Genomic DNA, 22,231 nt, shown 5'->3' on the forward strand with positions numbered 1-22,231 from the left:
TATGCAAATAGTTGCCACATACAAAGCGCTGACAAAGTTACAAAGTACCCCTGCCGGCTCCTCCTTTGTTCTCCCTCCTCCCGGTGGACCGCCACCTGGGTCCTCCATTGTTCTTCCCCCTTCACCCCCCTCCCCCCCACGCCCTCATCGACTGCCGACCGTGGGTCGACCTGCGAGGCTGTGAAGCCCCACCGAACGTATATGTTGCATGATCAGGTCAAACAGTTGTCTGCCAGAAAGGAGCAATCAGGTTACCATCATTTAAATACACAACATTAACAATACTTTACAATGATTATTTCTATTCGGGGATTTCTTTTATACCACATTCAAGCTTCTGCAGTTGTTTTGCACCAATGTGATAATGATCAGGCAACCCAAGATTCAGTGATTGTGAATTAGCTGTTATTCGGAAGCAATGAATGAAGGAGGATTTGGACATCTATGGTGAAAATGAGATTGGATCTTTTAAACTGAAAATATTAAAAGCTGTAGAGTTTACAGACTTATACACTTGGATACAAGAAAACTGGAGCTGGAGCAGGCAACCTGAGGCTTTAAGTTTGCCACATAATTTAACTTGATCATGGCTGTTCTGCCCTAGGCATCAATTCCTCTTCTGTGGTAATTGCACATAACCCTCAATTACCTTTGTTTCAAATGTTTATCGACCTCTTCTTTAAATATCTCCAGTGTTCAAGTTCTATAACCTTCTGGGATAGAGAATATCAGAAATTCACTCACCTTCTGCTGTGAGATGAATACACACCTCAGTTCTACCTCCTTTGTTTATAATTACACTTCCTTAGGATCTTCAGTAGATCACCCTTCATTTTCATAAAACAAAGAAATGCAGATCTAACTTTTTTCCTATTCAATGGTACTTTATTGAAACATGCACTAGGTACAGTGAAATTCCATTGTTGCATACAGTTTTGTACAAATCTTACTATACATAGACACAAATGTACTAAAGTACAAGAGTGTAAGAATAGTAGATTACACTGTGACAGTACACAAGAGTCGCCATGTTTCAGTGCCAAGTTGTGTCCTTCATGTTCAAAAATCTAATGGTTTTATCCTCGTCATAAAGAACCCTAGTTCTGGCAGCGACACTAGGTTAAGGTTGTTGGGGTCAGTCAGCCTGGCCTGGTGATGTTGTCGATGTCCTCCAATGCTGCTCTGCTGCGGCAGGCCGCATCTGATCCGCACGTTCGACCTCTGTGGGGCCTCGTTTATTCATTGCAGGTCAACCACCTCATCTCAGGAATTGACTTTATGAATTGTCTTCAGGTATTTTTGCATTCAGATGCATTTATATTCAAAATAGTTTCATCTCATGTTTCCTTTTTTATCTATAAAATTATTATTTTTTTCTCAGTTTCAGTGGTAATTTCATTCTGTTTGAAATTGTGAATTGTTTTCTTCCACTTAGAACTGTGATTTATGTAAGCGTACTGTTTTATTAACTCTGACATTACTCAATGCCAAATCATTTGGCCTATCCATCTGGCTCAAGGAAGATTCATTCCTATTTCTGACTCTTTTGTATCACCCACTGATGCCCCATGCCTTCATGTTTCTCTAAGCGGGAGCACATGTTCTGCAGACTGTGCTGCAGCTGTTATCAAAGCACTCCACAAATGTGCTCCAAAATACTTCAAGCATGTTTGCGCAGAGGTAATCACCCTAATAGATCTTTCTTTAAATTTTAAATAAAGTGATTGGGCTGCATAAAATGTCTTCTGTTTTTTGCTATTTTGCAATGAGTATTCATATACCTTTTACAACAGGGTGCTATTTCAGGGGATAAGTATAACAAGGTTCAAAGTTATATAGTTACAGCCCTGAAATTAAAAGATGTAGAGAATATAACACATATTTTTTATTGGATTGAATTAAAAAGAACAAAAGAGGAGATATTAGATGACTGCGCATTATGTAGCCACCATATATTGAAAGCCAGGTAGAGGAGCAAATTTGCATGCAAATTTCAGAAAGTGGATAAGGTGGCAAAGAAGAACTATACGATATTTCCCTTCATTAGATAGGGCTTGGAATATAAGAGTAGACAGGTTATGGTACAACTTTATAACCATTGGTTAGGTCAGAGTTGGAGACTGGGAGACTCAGTCGTCACATTTTGTTAACAACATGACTGCACTGGGGAGGATGTAGAGAAGTTTCCCCTAGATGTTGCCAGGGATTTGTTATGAGGATAGGCTGGGATAAGCTGGGTTTGCTTTCCTCGGAGTGGAGTGATCGAGGTATATAAAATTACAAAAGGCATGATTGAGTAGATGGTTATAAACCTTTTCCTATAGCAGATTTAGCTAAATCTTGAAGACATAGGAATGTCTTTTCTCTTCCCCTGCCGTCTTCTCCCGCGGTCAGGCTGTTGAAGTTGCCACGTTCCAGGCCGCGCCGGACGGTGAAAGGTCCGCAGTGGGCCGACCCAAGCCCCGCGACTCGGGGTGGGCAAAGACGCTGCTGCTGCACGTCGGGGTGGTCGGGACTCCCAACATTGAAGCCCCCGCCGGGCAGAGAAAATCCGGCGGCCTATTCCAGGCTGCACCGGACGGTGAAAGGTCCGTGGCGGGCCGACCCAAGCCCCGCGATTCGGGCGGGCGAAGACACTGCCGGAGCTCTCGATGTCGGCCCCAACGCAGGGGCCTACGAGCTTCCGATATCCACGCGGCCCATGGTCCGCGGCCGAAGAAGCCTCTGAAGGCGAGTCGCAACCGCTCCCGCAGTACCACCACAGCCTCCGAAGGCAGCCAGCTCCGCAGATGGTAAGTCCGGTCTGCGGGCTCTACGAACCAGAGCCCAGGTGGTCCCAGGTGGAGGCCGCCAGCTCCAGGTGTTTGGCCGATGGTAGGCCACAGCGTGAACGGAGAAACGACCCAGAAAACAAAGGTCGGGTCTCCGTTCGGAAGAGACAATTTTACAGTTTCCCCCCCCCACCCACACATAGTAAACAACCACAAAAAACACTACATCATATCTAAACACTACAATTAAGACAAAAAACAACAACAAACACAAAAGACAAACGGACTATAGGCAAGCCGCAGCTGCTAGGGCAGCTAATCACCTAATGATTGCTGCCTCAGGAGATCCATTACTTTAAGATCTTTATTTTTATTGTGCATGACCAGATTGAAAATAGCCTGTTCCCTGGTTGATTGCAAAATGTTGTTAGAAATTATCCCTATTCCCTCAAATAATAATCTCAAGGCTACCTTTGCCTGTTTAATTTGTCCGGTCTATAGTTGCTCTTGATTATTGCAGTATCATTTTTTAAGCCTCCATTATTTCATGATTTGTATTCCACTGTAGTTTTAGCGGGTTTATATACCACTCCTAACGATGACTTTGTTCCTTTGTTATTCCTTGCTTGCATTCAAACTGATTCTACAACTTGATCTGAGTCACGATGATAGCTTATATCTTTATTAACAGAGCAAACCCTCCTCCTTTTTCCTTTCATCCAAGATGAACAGCAAGCCAGAAACATTTATTTCAAATTATCTTGAGGAATCCAATTATTTGGCATCATTGATCAGAAGATTACTATAATCAAAGATGATTAACCGTTCTGCTGATGGCATTTTTAAGGCAAAATAGAAACAGTCACCAATCAGAGATTGAAACCAAGTGTTTTTATTGAAAAGTATCTGAACCTTAAATATTTTAAAGGCTTCTTCTTGAGCGGACTGCAAATTGAAAAGGATAGAAACATAGAAAAATAGATGCAGAAGTAGGCCATTCGCCATTCAATATGATCATGGCTGATCATCTAAAATCCTGCTTTTTCCTCATATCCCTTGATCCCAAAAACCAAGTTTGCATCAGACCATATTGTAACAGTGCAGGAGGGCAAAGACCTATAGGTTAGAGAAGGTGTGAAATGATGAATTGAAGTGGCAGGCAGCTGGAAACTCGGGGTCACTCCTGCAGATTGAGTGCGGATTATCCTCAGAATGATCAGCCAATTTGCATTTGGTTTATCTTCCATGTGGTCATGTTGCAGTTTTCTGGACTCAATATTGAATTCTCTAACTACAGGTAATTTATCCTTTCTGCCAGTATCAAAATTTGCCATTTCTGCCTGAGAACACTTGGCCCCATTTATCTTTTTTTATATTAGTATACAGGCATTCTTAGGCATGACCCACAGCCTCACTCACAACAACATATTACACAGACAAAAAAAGATAATGCGCTTGTAACTGCTACTCTAAATGTCCCCATACCCCTACTCTTTGTTCTACCCATTCATTCTGCACTTTCTGTTTATTGAAAACAAACTTGTTTTTGATCTCTTTTCCAGTTCTCATGCAAATCCTAGACCTAAAATGATAACTGTTTCTCTTTGCACAGATAATGCTTGACCTCCAGCGTATTTTCTGCTATTATTTCAGACTTCCAGCTTCTGAAGTATGTTTTATTTTCATTTATTTTTGATGCAGAGGTTATTTTTGATGCATAAGGACAATAGACAATAGGTGCAGGAGTAGGTCATTCGGCCCTTCGAGCCAGCACCACCATTCAATGTGATCATGGCTGATCATTCCCAATCAGTACACCGTTCCTGGCTTCTCCCCATACCCCCTGACTCCGCTATCCTTAAGAGCTCTATCTAGCTCTCTCTTGAAAGCACTCGGAGAATTGGCCCCCACCGCCCTCTGAGGCAGAGAATTCCACAGATTTACAACTCTCTGACTAAAAAGGTTTTTCATCTTCATTCTAAATAGCCTACCCCTTATTCTTAAACTGTGGCCCCTGGTTCTGGACTCCCCCAACATTGGGAACATGTTTCCTGCCTCTAACATGTCCAACCCCTTAATAATCTTATATGTTTCAATAAGATCCCCTCTCATCCTTCTAAATTCCAGTGTATACATAAGTAAAAGAAACAAATAATTTGGATTCATTTCCAATGGGAAAGGATTGTAACAGAGAGGTAATTAAACTTGTGGAGAAGTATGGTTAGACACCACTTGAAGAAATGTGTAGGGTACACATACCATTTAATGTGGATGACATCACACATGAAAGGATGTACTTACCAGAAAAGATTGAGTAGGTTGAACTTCTTCTCTCAAAAAGATGGTGCTAATGAATGACCCGATGATAGAGATCTTTAGGAATACAAAAGGATTTGATAGGTTAAACATAGAGAAAATATTTCCACTTGTAAAGAATTCAAAACTGGAGACCATAAGAAAATAGATACAAATAATTCTGCTTGGAAATTTGGTGGAAACTTCATCACCCAAAGAGCAGTAGGAATATTGATGCAGATTGTCCATTTTCAACACAGTAAGGTGCTTCACAGGAGAGTTACTACAATGAACTGTTGAAATGAGAGAAAACATTTCAGACAAATGGCACTTTACTTCAGACAAATTACTTTCTTCCTAGATAGTTGAAGGAAAGAAGCAGTGAATACACAGATAGTCTGAGATAAAGAAAGATGGGAGGATGTTAGAATGGTAGTTTGTTCGAGTGTGCTGGCGAACAGTCTATTTCTGTGCTGGAGTTTTTTTAATTCTTTCAAATGTATTTGTATTTCGCAATCAGAAGCCATCCCAATGTGCCTCATAACCATAGAAATGCACAAGCATAGTTACTATTGTAATATGAATTTAAATGTAAGATATACACAAAATGCTGGAGTAACTCAGCAGGAAAGGTAGCATCTATGGATAGAAAAAATAGGTGATGTTTCGGGTCGAGACCCTTCTTCAGTATCAGGGTTCCGAAAATAACCATTTTGGTTAATGTTTGTTGTCTACTTGTTGTCCAACATGTTGACAGAATTGGTTGCCCGAAGTGTCACAGAGTGCATCGTGTTGTCTTTTCCGGGGGATCGCCACGAGGAAGCTTCTGTCATGATTCCCCATTTATTAATCTTACTTATAACTATTAATTATTTATCTTATTACTCTTATTATTTGTATTTTCCTACCTTTTCTCCTTGTTCTGTATTTTTTATGCTCTGTGTAAAGCACTTTGAATTGCCATTGCTGTATGAAATGTGCTATATAAATAAACTTGTCTTGCCTTGCCTTGCCTTACTTAACATTGATCACAATGAGCTGCCACACAGAAGACTTACCAAACAAAATTTGATGCCAAACCACATGATTAATTTTGGAATCTGGTTTCATAAAGGTTTGCTGACAGTACTGTCGATTAGGCAGTTCCAGGATTTAGACCAAGCAGCAATAGCAATTGTGTGCATCTTAAATGGGAATCTGCAGGTGGTAGTGCTATCAAGCAACTGCTGTCCCTCAGAATAATTGCAGAACATTTCATTGATGGTATACACTGCAGCCACTGTATATCAATGATAGAGGGAACATGTTTAGGGTGGTTGATGGGATAGCAATCAAGCAGGCTGCTTTGTCCTGGATGGTGTTGGACTACTTAAGAGTTGAAGCGGCACTCATCCAGCCAAGTATGGACTATTCTATCACACTCCTGCAAGTGTATTTTCGATGTGAAAATGCCAGGGTTATCAGGATATGTCTTGCCACCGAGTGAAGTCCTGGTCTTATGGGAGATAATACGATATTATTTTATACATTAGACTTTGTTACGGTACTATTTTATACATTGTTACTACTTGGGCATTAGGCGCCTTTCTGTAACTAATTAAGGCGCTCTAGATAAGGTTTGCAACTACTTGGGCATTTGCGCTCTCTGTAACTAATTAAGGCGCTCTAGACATTCCTTACCCTTGACACGTGTCTGTAACTGCTCAGGCGGCGAGATTCCTTTACTTTTAGCCTTTACCTACCCCTTAGCCTTTACCTACCCCTGCCCCCTTTCAAACGATAAGTAATGGTGGAACGAGGAGAGCGGCACTCGACAAGATTCCTTTGCTTTTAGCCTTTACCTACCCCTTAGCCTTTACCTACCCCTGCTCCCTGTCAAAAGTAATGGTGGAGCGAGGAGAAGAAACATACGAGTTGGAATGAGTGGGGTGGTATGGGGTGGTACTTGGGAGTTTAATGGTGGCGGGGTAAAAGGTGAAATGTGAAGGGATACAGACATTCATCAATGAGTGGGGTGGTACGGGGTGGTACTTGGGAGTTTAATGGTGGCCAGGTAGACAGGGTGACTGCAAAAAGATGAATTACTGTAAAAAAGGAGTATGAGTAGGAGATAAGGTAACGAAGATAAGGCTGGAAGAATCCTATAAAAAGAGGCTGCCCGATGTACTAAGTGGGCAGTCAGATGGTTGACATCCTGACTGTTCCAGCCGTTGTTTGCAAATAAAGGCTTTTAACTTCTTGAAGAATTCTCCGTGTCATCTGCTTCATTTTAAACACAGGTAACCACGACAGTCTCCGACCTTTCATAACCTTGGTATTTTTGTTGCTGCTCCTGTTGAGTTTCTGCTCAACGATGCCCACTCAGATGATGATGAGCAGCTCAGCCGTGGTACTGCCATTGAATATCAAGGGTGAGTGGTTAGACTCCAACTAATGTGTTTTCCCTCTGATTCCCGTTGACCATTTTTTATTTGGGTTTCGTGTTGCCATCTTAAAGAAATGCTCTTGTGATGTCACCTTACCTTACCTTTGCAATTTGCTCAAGTCCGTGTTTGAGAGCAGTGGTGAGCAGATCATCAGTGAGCACGCGGTGCTTGATATCAATGTTGATGATTTCTTCCATCACATTGTTGATAATTAAGGGTTAACTTTGTGAAGAAACAGATTGCATGTTTCATTTTCAGGAAGAGGACACAGCTGGGCAATTATTGCACTATTGGAAAAATGCCAGTGTTTTACTGCAATGGAACTGCTTGGCTAGAAGCACTAGATTTGGAGCACAGGGCTTTAACGATACAGTTGAGATGTTGTCTGGTCCATTAGCCTTGGGTGGATCCAGTGTGCTCAGCTATATCTTACTGTCAAGTGGAGTGAATTGAATTGGCCCGAGCCTGATTTCTGTGATGGCGGACATTTCCTTCCTCCTGATGGACGAAGCCACGATCGGTCACTTACCTGGCTGAACATGGTGCAGTTGCATGAGCCTTGGCTTTAGAAACAACATGCAGTTCCTTCCTATCATTGTAGGTGGGAATATTTTTGGAAATGCTTTCTCCTGTTCATTAGTTCCCCATGAACAATTGTGGCAGAAACACAGTTTAGTACACACATGTTGCAGCTTCACTCGCTGGCAACTCATTTTTATGTATGCTCGGTGTGCCTCCAACATGCCCTCGTTTATTCATTGAACCAGAATTGATCTCCTAGTTTGATACGGACAGTGGAGTGAGATATTCATGAAATCACAAGGTTACTGATTTTGGTACACTTCTGATGATCCTCCAATGCCCAGTTTTGAGCTGCCATATTTATTCATTCTGTCCCATTTAGCACTTTGTAAGGCCACGAAAGTGCTAACAATTTGTGACATTACGAAATATTATGGAAATGTAACATCACCATTACATTAATGTTGTAACGGTGTTACAATATTAATATATATTGTATATAACTACACAGTGCATTCAGACCCCTTCACTTTTTCCACATTTTGCTACGATACAGCCTTATTTTAAAATGGATTAAATTATTTTATTTAAATCATCAATCTACACACAATATGCCAGAATGAAGAAGCGAATACATTTTTCTGGGTCTGGAAGAACAGATTGCCAACACAGCTGGTGTCCCAAGATAAATCATCAGATCGAAGCATCATGAATCACTCTTGCCACCTGTCATATTACTGGATTTTTACCATTTTTCTATGGAATGGATTTGGATATGAATTATTTTAAGGATTGCATGGTAGTGAATCTATATACTAAAACTCTTGTTTGTTTGTTTGTTCGAGAACTACAGCCAAAACAGTACATGATAGTGTGACAATTTTAGACCCACCTTACTCAGTGTCATCCCTTTGTAGCTAATAGAAGAAGTTTCATTGAAATCGTTGTTATATTTTTAAAGTTATTCACATTTTAAAGTTTAAATCTCTCTCCTAGGGAGGGAGGGAGGGGGAGGCTGGAGGATAAGGGGGATGGAGTGGGGGGGAGGGGAGTGGGAGAGGTGAGGGGGGGAGGAGGGGAGGGGGAGGAGGGAGGTAGGGGAGGGGGAGGGGGGGGAAGGGTAAGGGGGGAGTGGAAAGGAGGAGAGGGGAAACTGGAGATTTAAAAATAATTAATTCAGATAAAATCAGAGCAATTTGAGAAATTTCTAAATCCAGTTCACCGAATCAAGAGAAACATAATCCTATTTCTCATATTAGAGACTTTCAAATTGTATTTGGTAGACAGAGTCCCACAATGGACACATTAAATAGATAAATACCAAATGTTGGTACAATGAAAGAAGGATTTGCTGTGGGGAGTATCTTCAGTACACTGATTTATCAATTTACATGCTTAAAAATAACAATGCAGGAGAAATCCATCATTTGCACTCTGATTTTGATTTGTATTTCAGAATTTCCTTCACAATTATTTTCTGGTACAATTTGCATTTTTTAATTTTGAAGATTAGTATAAGGTCTGGTTTTAAATGCTAATCAGAGTTTGGCAGAGACATGAATATCCATTGCTGGTCAGGCACATCGATAACATATAATTGATAAGAATTCAAATACTGCGTCACTACTCTGCAGGACTGCTTGAAGTACTGACTTTACTGGAATGGAAGTATTATTTGGCTTTACGTTATTACTGAGGAGAATGTTCATAAGTTTTTTAGGATATTACAGGTTGACTGTGGCCAGTGGGCATCTAAAACTAATAGCACTCAGCCATTCAAAGGGAAGTAAATCTCAGATTTACATGCTTCCCCAGAGTCTGAAGCACCATGACATTTCTAAATTTGAAATTTGAAGGATGTGGTAGTTGGCATTAGAACGATATTGAGTGATGCTCTAAGGCCTATTGCTATAACCAGAAAAAGGTTAATGATCCAATGTGATCAAGATTAATAAACATCAAATTTCATTGATATCTCACTTGACAGTCTCAATGCAATTTTATAATGCAGGATGTAAGATATGGTAAATATTAAGCAGTGGTATATGGTAAATATCTGGAGTGATCCACAGAGTTATTATCTCCATAAGCTGAGCAGTTCTGATAAGAACCCTAACCTGCAGCAGATGGAAGATCTCAGTGGGCACTTGTTTTGAAATATTAGTCTTTGGCTGCTTTGCTCCTTGATTATGTGGAAATGTGACCATTGGTCCAAGTGTCCTTTAGACTAGGCACTCTTGATTCCTCATCCTTGGAACTCCTCTGTCAAGGCGTTTGCATCATTGGGCCAAAATGGTTGTATCTTCCTACTCCTACTGGAAGCCTGGCAGGTCAACGTCCAAGGCCAAAAGTTTTGCTTCATAAAAATTATAGCAACCTTTATTACTAATGCATTATATTTGTCAACAATGAATGAAGTGTACATTTTAACATATGAAACTTTGAATTTTTCTGATGATGAGTTGTGTATCAATTGAAGAACATTGACAGAACTCCATGTTTGTTATTGTTAAGGATCAGTTATAAGAAGAACAAAATGTAAAATATTGTTTCTCTGTATTGGACAACAATTTTTCTGCAAATAAACAATTGAAATGTATTTCAAAATAGAAAGGCAGGTCTGTTAGAAGAATGAAAATGATTTAGATTTTTGTTGAAGATATGAAGTGAATGTGTGTGAATCTTGTCCAATGTGGACTTTATATCTTACTAGTTAACTCATGGTTTTCAATGGAATAAAAGGATAATGATAATTAAGTCTCTCACTAATCTATTGTCTTTAAACTTGCTGTCCTATTACTGCACGAGTGCATGTGTTCGCTGAAATGGTCGCCGAGTCTATGCCTTTCACCCCACCAACCTCCACATCTAATATATTCTCTGACATTTCCATCACCTCCAACGTGATCCCACCACCAGTCACGTCTTTCCACTTTTCGCAGACACTGCTCCCTACACAATTTCTTGATTCACTCATCCCTTCTCATGCAAACAACACCTCCCCTGCAACCACAGGATACGTAACACCTGTCTCTATACTTCCTCCCTCACCTACATCCAGGGACCCCAGCAGTCCTTCCAGGTGAGACAGAGGTTCACATGCATCTCGCATAACCTAATCTACTGTATCCGGTGTTCCCATTGTGGCCTCCTGTACATCGGTGAGATCAACAGTACACTTGCGCTCAGTTTGCCAAGGTTGCTGGATATCCTAGTAGCTAACCATTTTAACTAGTCTTTCCATTCCTATGTTGACCTTTCTGACCTGGGCTTCCTCCATTGCCTGATTCAAGCCACACGTAAACAAGAGGAACAAAACCTCAAACATTGAATTCTCCAATTTTGGGTAACTACATAACCTCCTCCTCTCCCATATTTTCCTAGGGGAGGAGGGGGAGGGGAAGGGAGGGAGGGGGGAGGGGTAGAGAAGGGGAGGGGGTGGGAAGGGGTGGGAGAGAGGGAGGGGGAGGAGGGGAGGGGGGAGAGGGGAGGATGGGAGAGGGGAGGAGGGGAGAGGGGAGTGGGGGAGGAGAGGGCGCTGCACCAATGCAGGAGAGGTTTGGGCCCAACGGGTTCACTTGGTCTATTCTTAATAAACTGTTTTCCTGGTGTTAAGTATTGGACCAGCTAAGTTAATGTGAAATACTATTTGTAGTAATTGACATTGGAAAGTATTAACAAATAGGGGAAAGTGTAAGTAAGAAAGTTATAACCAAAACATTTTCAAATTAATGTCTAAAATCAGTCATCTTAACCCATTTCTCATAAGAAAACTTTAGCAAGAACAACCAATCTCCCAGAGCCTTGCCAGCAGGTTCATGTCAGTACAGATCACTGCAGGAACTGCTCATTACTTTCCTCGTCCCCTGCTATTAAAACTATTCTAAATTTACCTTCACAGCTAAGTATGTGCTTGCCAGAATTCAATGCTTACTTGCCTTGAAACCCTACCATTCACTGCAGTTTTTATGTGTTTTAATTACGGGTGAATTTAAATTAAGAATATTTACCAAAGCATGTACACCACGTGAATTTCTAATTGCGGGGCACTTTATTTTCATTATAGATAGTAGGAAGTTAAATTTGTCCACTTTAAAAAAAATCTTCTGCTTGTACTTTAGCCATTTTTAATTTGTCATGGTAACCACAGTTTGTAAGGCTTTTCATGTGACTTTAAATTAGCACACCTTGGTGGCAGAAGTTAACCTAAATAAGTCTTTGTACTTCAGTTAAAGAGAAACATAAAATAAAGGTATACTGTAGTTTAATTCAAAGGTGGATAAATATTTTTAGATTTTATATATATATAATTATTTTGTTACATATAGAAAAGGGCATGGGCTGAAGCTAGTTTTTGTATAACAGCTGCAAGTTAGATTTTGTGTGTTCATTTTAAACAGCAAGTTTTCATTAAAAATACTGGCAGGACTTTTTTTGTTGCATGAAGCCAAAAATGCTGTCACATTTTTTTTAGAATGAGAATGATCCATTTTACATAGTATGAATCTCCCAGACAGAAATTAATTATTTAATAAGTGACATTAACAGCTGTTATCCTGCTTGGGATCAAGAGTCAAGAGTGTTTTATTGTTATATGTGCCGACATGGACACCCGGACAACTGGACCCCGCCATGGGTTCCCGCGGCTCCGGCCCCGCGAAGCCGCCCGACACCAGCCTCGCCCAGGTCGCCCAGGGGGGGGGGGGTGCTGGCTGAGGGTGAAGGTGGGGGGATGGGGTCAGGAGGAGAGGTTAATCCCTGGGATGGCGGGACAGTCATATGAGGAAAGATTGGAAAGACTGGGCTTGTATTCACTGGAGTTTAGAAGGATGAGAGGGTATCTTGTAGAGACGTATAAAATTATAAAAGGATTGGGCGATACGGTGACGCAGCGGTAGAGTTGCTGCCTCACAGCGCCGGAGACCCGGGTTTGATCCTGACTACGGGTGCTATCTGTATGAAGTTTGTACGTTCTCCCCGTGACCTGCGTGGGTTTTCTCCGAGATCTTCTGTTTCCTCCCACACTCCAAAGACGTGCCCGTTTGTAGGTTAATTGGCTTGGTAAATGTAAAAATTGTCCCTAGTGTGTGTTAGTGTGCAGGGATCGCTGGTCGGCGCGGATTAGGTGGGCCGAAGGGCCTGCTTCCGCGCTGTATCTCTAAACTAAACAAAACTAAACTAAACCAAACTAAACTAAACTAGACTGGACAAGCAAGATGCAGGACAAAATTCCCAATGTTGGGGGAGTCCAGAACTAGGGGCCAAACAGTCTAAGAATAAAAGGGAGGCCATTTAAAACTGAGGTGAGAAGAAACCTTTTCACCCAGAGAGTTGTGAATTTGTGGAATCCTCTGCCACAGAAGGCAGTGGAGGTCAATTCACTGGATGAATTTAAAAGAGAGTTAGCGGAATCAAGGCATATGGGGAGAAGGCAGGCACAGGTTATAAAGTATAAAAGTATAAAGTACCTTTATTGTCATCCAAAAACATGTTTTTGGATGGAATTAGGTTACCCACAATCAACAATGAGAGACAATAAAAAGCAATAAAACACACAATCACAAAAATCAACATAAAACAAAAAAACATCCATCACAGTGTCTCCTCCAGTCACCTCCTCACTGTGAGGCCAGAATGTCTCCCAGAATAGGCCAGAATGTCTTCTCTCTTCCCTGCCGTCTTCTCTCGCGGTCAGACTGTTGAAATCGCCACACCGGGGCGGTCGGGGCTCCCGACATTGAAGCCCCCGCGGTTGAAAATCCCGCGGCCTATTCCAGGCCGCGCCGGAAGGTGAAAGGTCCACAGCGGGCCAACCTAAACCTCGCGATTCGGGGCGGACAAAGACGCTGCTGTGCCGGAGCTCCCGAAGTCGTCCCCCACCCAGGGATCTGCGAGCTTCAGATGTCCACAGGTGATTTACTCCACCACTCTGTCTATTTGAATTGGATTCATGCTTCTGTACTACATCAGGCAGCAATGGTCATTTTAGTGGCTGTCAAGGGTTTTTAACTAATCAATTCACTAATTCAAATTTTCTTGGTTCTAAGTATAAAGTTAAATGTATTTTCAATTATATTGTGGATACAGTAGAGTTCTATTGTTTGCAAATACCTAACTCCGTGGGGTTTTAAAATAAAACAAAGAGATACAGTTCATGGAGGTGAAATTAAAATTAACAGAGAAAGCAAAGAACAGTTCATTAAATCTGATCAATTGGCCTGATGCAGAGTGGATCTCTAGTGCAAATATTCAAACAGTAACATCCAAAGTTTAAAGATCACGAAGCAGCAACTCTTCAAGAAATAGTTAAACAGTCAACTGTCAACATATCCATTTGCTTTCTCTGTTAATTTTAATTTCACCTCCACGAACTGTATCTCTTTGTTTTATTTTAAAACCCCACGGAGTTAGGTATTTGCAAACAAGTCAGGAAGAGGGGATGTTCAACGAGATCTGGGTGTCCTAGTGCATCAGTCACTGAAAGGAAGCATGCAGGTACAGCAGGCAGTGAAGAAAGCCAATGGAATGTTGGCCTTCGTAACAAGAGGAGTTGAGTATAGGAGCAAAGAGGTCCTTCTACAGTTGTACCGGGCCCTGGTGAGACCGCACCTGGAGTACTGTGTGCAGTTTTGGTCTCCAAATTTGAGGAAGGATATTCTTGCTATTGAGGGCGTGCAGCGTAGGTTCACTAGGTTGATTCCCGGAATGGCGGGACTGTCGTATGTTGAAAGGCTGGAGCAATTAGGCTTGTATACACTGGAATTTAGAAGGATGAGGGGGGATCTTATTGAAACATATAAGATAATTAGGGGATTGGACACATTAGAGGCAGGAAACATGTTCCCAATGTTGGGGGAGTCCAGAACAAGGGGCCACAGTTTAAGAATAAGGGGTAGGCCATTTAGAACGGAGATGAGGAAGAACTTTTTCAGTCAGAGAGTGGTGAAGGTGTGGAATTCTCTGCCTCAGAAGGCAGTGGAGGCCAGTTCGTTGGATGCTTTCAAGAGAGAGCTGGATAGAGCTCTTAAGGATAGCGGAGTGAGGGGGTATGGGGAGAAGGCAGGAACGGGGTACTGATTGAGAGTGATCAGCCATGATCGCATTGAATGGCGGTGCTGGCTCGAAGGGCTGAATGGCCTACTCCTGCACCTATTGTCTATTGTCTATTGAACGAAAATAATTGTTTGCAAACATTTTATATAAGAAGAAATCGCAGAGTTGTGAACACTGCCCTGTCTAGCACACAAAATCTACTTACTAAAGCGGCGCCGAAATGTACCCATGACCTATTACGGGTTTTTGGGTAGAGTGGTCTACCTTGCTCCTCTATAATCTTTGCCCCTCCCCCTCCCCCTCACACTCTCTCTCTCCCCCCCCGCCCCCGCGGCAAACGGGTTCCGACCTGGCCACTGTGGGCCGACCAATCCGATGGTCGGGTGAGTTGACGTCACGGTGCCAGTCCAACCGCCCGCTCTCGAGGCGATGACGCGCTCAACGGTAACATCGGGCCCCGCCCATCTCCGGTTACGTCATGTGGCGTGCGCGCTGTCGCCCCGCCCCCCTTCGCGGGCCGCCCTCAACCGTCAGCCGGAGGCTGCGGCGGGCCCGCCCCTCCACGCCTCTGCAACACGTCGAGCCGGCAACCACACGAAGGAAGGGCAGGTGAAAGAAGCATTCGGGCAAGAGTATTGACAACGGTACCCAGCGAGGAATGTGAGTACATGCAGCACTGCCCTTTCAACAAAAATACACACGAATTAAAAACAACTGGAAGTTTTTAAAAAGTCTCGAATGGTTCAAACTGTCAGTTCTGAGAAAAGGTGCCACTCGCAGGGAAACAAGTCTGGAGAGTGTTGGCAATCCTGAGTTACGGTATCAATCCCAATTGAAGGTTTAAGTCCTCGGTCTTGGGTGAAGATCAAGATCCAGGTGAAGATTTTGGTTCCAGGATAAAGTGCCAGTCCGGCGAAACATCTGCAAAGTGCCTGCCCTGGATTAAGGTGTCAATCTTAGCGGCTGACGGTGTCTGATCAAGGTGGTTTCAGATTCTGTCAACTGAATCATCTTGAGGTAAGGATATTCTGGAAAAACTTTCAAAGAGGAGGATTGATAATGGTTTGTTTTTATTTGTTTTTGTCAATTCTAACATGACTGTTGATTTCTGCTTCATGGCTCACAGGAGTTAGGGGGGAAACATCTAGATGACCCTCTTCGAGGGCAATGGAACATTAGCAAGTGTGACAAGAAGTATCCCATTCTGTAGCTCTGTAGGAATTACAGAATCTTTCAAATATGGGGCAGGAGGTGCTGATGGGATGGATCGGTGGGTAGTTTGTTTGGTCGTGAGATTCTTCCTCCCCTATGACCATATAGATTTGCTTTGGTTTCTTCAGTTTCCTCCTAAGTCCCAAAGACATACAAGTGTCTCACAAATCTGAGAGTATTTTGAAAAAATCACCAGGCAGACTAATGTTGTCCAGGCAGTGGATGTTGTATATATGGTCATTAGCATGGTCTGTCACAAGGTCACAAATGTTAGGCGAGTCTAGAAGGGTAAATTGCATGGAGTCCATGGTGAGCTACCCAATTGGATTCAAAATTGGTTTGGAGAAAGAAGTCGAAGGGCAGTTGTGGAGGGTTGTTTTTCTGATTGGAGGCCTGTGATGAATGGGGTGCTGAAGGGGTCAGTGTTGAGTCCATTGTGGTTACAATAGACAATAGGTGCAGGAGTAGGCCATTCGGCCCTTCGAGCCAGCACCACCATTCAATGTGATCATGGCTGATCATTCTCAATCAGTACCCCGTTCCTGCCTTCTCCCCATACCCCCTGACTCCGCTATCCTTAAGAGCTCTATCTAGCTCTCTCTTGAATGCATTCAGAGAACTGGCCCCCACTGCCTTCTGAGGCAGAGAATTCCACAGATTTACAACTCTCTGACTGAAAAAGTTTTTCCTCATCGCCATTCTAAATGGCCTACCCCTTATTCTTAAACTGTGGCCCCTGGTTCTGGACTCCCCCAACATTGGGAACATGTTTCCTGCCTCTAACGTGTCCAACCCCTTAATAATCTTATATGTTTTGATAAGATCCCCGCTCATCCTTCTAAATTCCAGTGTATACAAGCCTAGTCGCTCCAGTCTTTCAACATATGACAGTCCCGCCATTAACAATTTGAATGACAATTGTTAGTAAATGTGCACATAACACCAAAGTTGGTGATATCACGGATAGTGATAAATGATGTCTGTTTATAATAGGACCTACACCAGTTGGGAAGATGTGCCAAAGAAAAGCAAATTGAATTTAACTCTGACAAGTATCAGTTTTGTGAGGTGTCAAGTGTGCGGTATGTCTAACAAGGGTTGGGCTTATTCAGTAAATGGCAGAGCCCTTGAGAGTATTGCAGAACAGAATCTGGGAATGCAGGTGCAAGGTTCCTGAAAGTGGTGATTCAGGTGGACATTGTAGTGAACAAGGCATTTGGCACATGTGCCTTCATTGGAAAGGGTATTGAGTACAAAGGTTGGGATGACTTGTTGCAGCTGTATATGTTGTTGGTGAGACCACACTTGGCTTACTGTCTGGAGTTCTAGTCGCCAGGTTACCTGAACTTAAGGGCTTGAATTATAGGGAGTTGGAGAGGCTGGGACTTTTTGTTTGGAGCCCAGGAAGCTGAGGGAGACCTTATTGAGGTGTACATTTTCACTCCGATGGTAGTCCATATCCAGGAATATAAATATGAAGATATCAAAAACTAGCACAGACAAGGTTGGCCGAAGGGCTTGTTTCTATGCTATACAGCTCTATGATTCTTTTGGTAGGTTAATTGGCCATTATGAATTTCCCCTGTGTGAGTGGAGGAATCTGGGAGGTAAAGTGAAGAGCTGGGGAGAGGGGTGGTTTGTATTCCAGCTGAACACTTTCAATGTACCAAAGTTAATGTACTGTTCTCTATTTTGAGCGACCATAGGCCTGAGATTCCCAGGTGGCTTCATGGAGGCATGTAATATCATGAGAGGTGCAATCAGAATCTTTATCTCATGGTATGTGCATCAAAAATAAGAGGGCATATGGTTACGGTGAGAGGAAGGGCATTTGAGGGGAAAGTTGTGGTGGTGGAATAAGATAAAATGACCATATTTAACAGACACTTAGAGAGGCACTTATGTTCTTTGCTTCAGTTTAGTTTATTGTCATGTGTACCGAGGCACAGTGAAAAGCTTTTGTTGCGTGCTATCCAGTCAGCAGAAATACAATACATGGTTACAATTGAGCTATTACAGTGTATAGATACATGATGCGGGAATAATGTTTAGTGCTTATTTCAGGATATGGATCTAATGGGGCAATTGAGATTACTGTAGATGGGAAAACCAGTTGGCTTGGATGTGGAGGGCTCAAGAGCCTGTTTCTGTTTTATACAGCTTGATGACTGCCAGTGGGGATGTTGCATTTTTCTTCAATGAGGCTTTGAACATTTGTTTTATACATTCAGGGGATATGAACCTCACAAGCTGATCCAGCATTTAATTACCCATCACGTGCCCTTGGGCAGATGGTGGTTAACTGTCTTCTTGATCTGCTGTGGTCCATGGGGTGTGGGTATACCTGCATTGCTGTTAAGCCAAATGTTCCAAGATTTTGACCCAGCAACTGTGAAGGAATGGCAGTACATTTCAAAGTCAGGATGGCAACTGTGAAAGAATGGCAATACATTTCCAAGTCAGGGTGGTGTATGTCGGAGGACTGCTTTGAGGCGGTGGTATTCCCATGCTTTTGCTGCATATCCTTCCAGCTTATTCTTTGGAAGGTGCTGTCTAAGAAGTCTTGGTGAGTTGCTGCTGTGCACCCTGTAGATGGTACAATACCAACCCAGCTTGTAGCGCTACTGAACCTTTCTCTTCTGGAAAGCTTTCCTCAAGTAAGAAAGACCAAAACTAGTTTATTTTACTCCTACCAAGCAATGGGCCGATTTGCACACATTCCTTATTCTAGTCTTTCCACACTCTGGGCATTTAAGCTGCTTTTAACCTTGGCCTTCATGTGTAACACTGAAGGGAATTTTAGCCTCCAAATGCAAGAGCACAAGCTTCCAAATGTACAGTAATGCTCATCCTGCCATGACATCATATGTTTGAACCTGAAATATCACCTATCCATGTTCTCCTGAGATGCTGCCTGACCCATTGAGCTACTCCAGCACTCTGTCTTCTTTTGTAAACCAGCATCTGCAGTTCCTTGTTTCTACATTACCTCATCATTGTTGTCCCAGCCAACATCACTTCATTACCTCAAGGTTCTTGTTGATTGGCTCTCAAACACCTTATTCCCAAATTCCCTTTGGGGCAACACGGCGGCACAGCAGCTGCTGCCTCTAAGCTCCAGCTACTTGGGTTCAGTCTTGACCTGCGGTGCGGACTGTGTGAAGTTTACACATTCTCCCAGTAACTGAATACTTTTCCTCCGAGTTCTCCGGTTTTCACCTACATTCCAAAGACAAGCAAGTTGGTAAGTTAATTGTCCTTTGTAAATTACTCCTCGTGTATGGGTGAGTAGTAGATTCAGGAAGATAGAAATAGGATTTGTGTAGGTTTAGTGAAAACTAGTGCTTGGTAGTCGGTTCAGATTCAGATTAAGCCTATTTGATTAATAAGATCATATGACATTGTTTTGACTACATTTATCATTTATCACGGGCCATTTTGCAGTACCACATAGAAATGTTTACTGTGCGCTTGTCCACTTTTCTCACAGTCTGCTCTCCTTGCACATGGAAAAGGCTATAACATTTCTTGGGTACATGGAGCATTTTAAAAGTGGAAAGTAGATGTTGGATGAATGCTGGTAATGTGCAACGACTCTGGAGAAACATGGGTCATATATCATTGGGAACTGGATGAAGAAGCATTGAGCTACAGTATCTTGGCCGTTCATTTTGGCTACCCTTTAACATTGAATAACTATTATTTCAATTGGAACTTCATCTCCCATATCACTTTCCAGTGCCAGTCAGTTAGTGCTCAGCCAAATTTAGAATTGGGTGGAGAATAAAATTTCTGGATAAACATTTCAATTTTGTGTCTCAGTTTGAATTACACAAGGATTTTGAACTGCTCTAGTCAGGTATCTTGTGTTATACAATATTTATAGCAATCACTGTTCTTTTGTTTAGAGTAAGTATGCACTTTCCCGAAGCTTGTTTACCCAATTTTTTTCATTGTATTATCTTTATCAGATCATGGTAGCTATTTCTGTAAAAATAGTTGCTGAAATATTTGTTAAACCATCTTAACTGTCTTTTTTAAAATAAGTTGTTTGGAATGTGTTTCCTTTTGAATTCCTGGTAAACTTCCTGTATTTTGGAAAATCACAGATTCTCATGAGAGAAACACCAGAATCTTTCCTAACTACTGAAACAATTTGGTTTAATAACAATTTCATAACTGCCACCTGTGTGCTTAATCTCTCATGATGTGATCTTTGCTTCACAAAGCACTTGTACTGGAATATTATACCTGTATATGGTAACTGGGTGATAATTTTCTTGAATAATATCAATATAATTCTGCAAATCCTGTGAGTTAAATTCAAAAAGAAAACTATTCATTTTTTCTACAAAGGAATGCCATGGGAATCCTTTATATTGCATTGACGTACATGTGAACGTAGAAATTAAGAGCAGAAGCTCCACCATTTACTGATCAGACTGAAATCTGAGCTCTGTATTCCTGCTGACTTGAGAAAACCTTTCACCCCTGTGCTAATCCAGAATTTATGTATGACTGCCTTAAAAATATTCAAAACCTTTCACCCATTTAAGGAAGAGGGTTCTAAAGATTTATGATCCTCTCAGAAGAAACAAAATGCTGTCTTAAACAAGCAACCCCTTGTTTTCAACTAGTGATCCCTCTTTGTATATTCTCGCATGAGATCAAAAATTGTCTCAATTTTTATACTGTCGAGATCCCCAGAATTTGTATGTTTCAATATAGTCTCATTTCTGATGGACACAACCCTAGCCGGTTCCATTTTTCCTCAAGGCTATTCCAAGCATCAGTCCAGTAAACTCAACGATGCCCTTTTTTCACTAAAGAATAACTTCTATTCCATTCTCGTTACAATAAACCATACCGTTCAGTTAGCTTGCTTAGGTACTTAATGCACCTACATACTAGCCTCTTCTAAATTGTGCAGGGGGAAACCAAGAACACTATTTTTCTTACCGAAATGCCACATTTTACCATGTTATGCTCCATTTGCCAGTTCTTTGCGCATGGACATAATCTACCTGTATCTCTTTGTACCCCCTCCTCATCATCTTCACAAATTCCTTCCAACCTATCTTTGTGTCATCAGCAAGTTTAGCAATCATACCTTTTGGTGTCTTTGTCCAAATTATTGATAGAAACTGCAGGAAGTCAGAGAGTCATGTGGCATGGAAAACAGGCCCTTTTGCCCATTTGGTCCACACTAACCATCATGTACTACTATTCAGCTGCTCTACTACCTGTTTCAACAAAATTGCTTGGTAATAATTGTCAACAATTATGTTCCATGAATGGAGAATTAATTTTATTTCAAGGAGAATTCATTTAGAGCATATTTTTAATCTGTAGTTCTGTCTCAAGCTCTTACTTTGGTTAATTAATGCCATCTAAGATTGAAATTAAAGAATTAACTTTCCTGGAGGAATTATTTGATGTCTATCTTTTAATATTGCAGTTTAATGGAAGTGGAAACTTTACCTAATTCACAAAAACTAGCCACAGAAGTTGAAAGTATTCTTATTAATTACTATAGCATTGGAAAGGATGAATGGAGAGTTGCAAAGAAAACAGTAAGTATCTATGACATTGTTTGTGGCATGCAGGAGTGACCTGGGAATTGTATTTGGTTGGCAGACAGAATAAATAAAATTGGTTGGCAGACAGAAAGCAAAGAGTGGGGATAAATGGGTCCCTTTCAGAATGGCAGGCAGTGACTAGTGGGGTACCGCAAGGCTCGGTGCTGGGACCGCAGCTATTTACAATATACATTAATGACTTGGATGAAGGGATTAAAAGTACCATTAGCAAATTTGCAGATGATACAAAGCAGATGATACAATAGGTAGTGTGAACTGTGAGGAAGATGCTATGAGGTTGCAGGGTGACTGGGACAGGTTGTGTGAGTGGGCGGATGCGTGGCACATGCAGTTTAATGGAAGTGGAAACTTT

The 22,231-nt window shown here is 41.8% G+C and overlaps 1 protein-coding gene across 8 annotated transcripts in view; it reads left to right on the forward strand.

The window, feature by feature from the left end:
- The first annotated feature begins 15,586 nt into the window (after nucleotides 1–15,586).
- The window catches only part of stard4 (StAR related lipid transfer domain containing 4), a 29,935-nt gene continuing 23,290 nt past the window's right edge, over nucleotides 15,587–22,231 (forward strand). For 3 of the 8 annotated variants that reach the window (XM_078396363.1, XM_078396364.1, XM_078396365.1), the window contains exon 1: nucleotides 15,587–16,084. Coding sequence is in view for 3 of the 8 variants with exons in the window: in XM_078396360.1 (XP_078252486.1) it covers nucleotides 21,742–21,852 (111 nt within the window). In the remaining 5 variants the exon portion in view is untranslated. Of the gene's footprint in view, nucleotides 16,085–21,737; nucleotides 21,853–22,231 lie in introns of those variants that run through there. The other 5 variants (XM_078396360.1, XM_078396362.1, XM_078396361.1 and 2 more) reach the window with 4 other exon arrangements.

The sequence above is a fragment of the Rhinoraja longicauda genome, chromosome 3 (assembly GCF_053455715.1).
Source record: "Rhinoraja longicauda isolate Sanriku21f chromosome 3, sRhiLon1.1, whole genome shotgun sequence".
Taxonomy (NCBI): domain Eukaryota; kingdom Metazoa; phylum Chordata; class Chondrichthyes; order Rajiformes; family Arhynchobatidae; genus Rhinoraja; species Rhinoraja longicauda.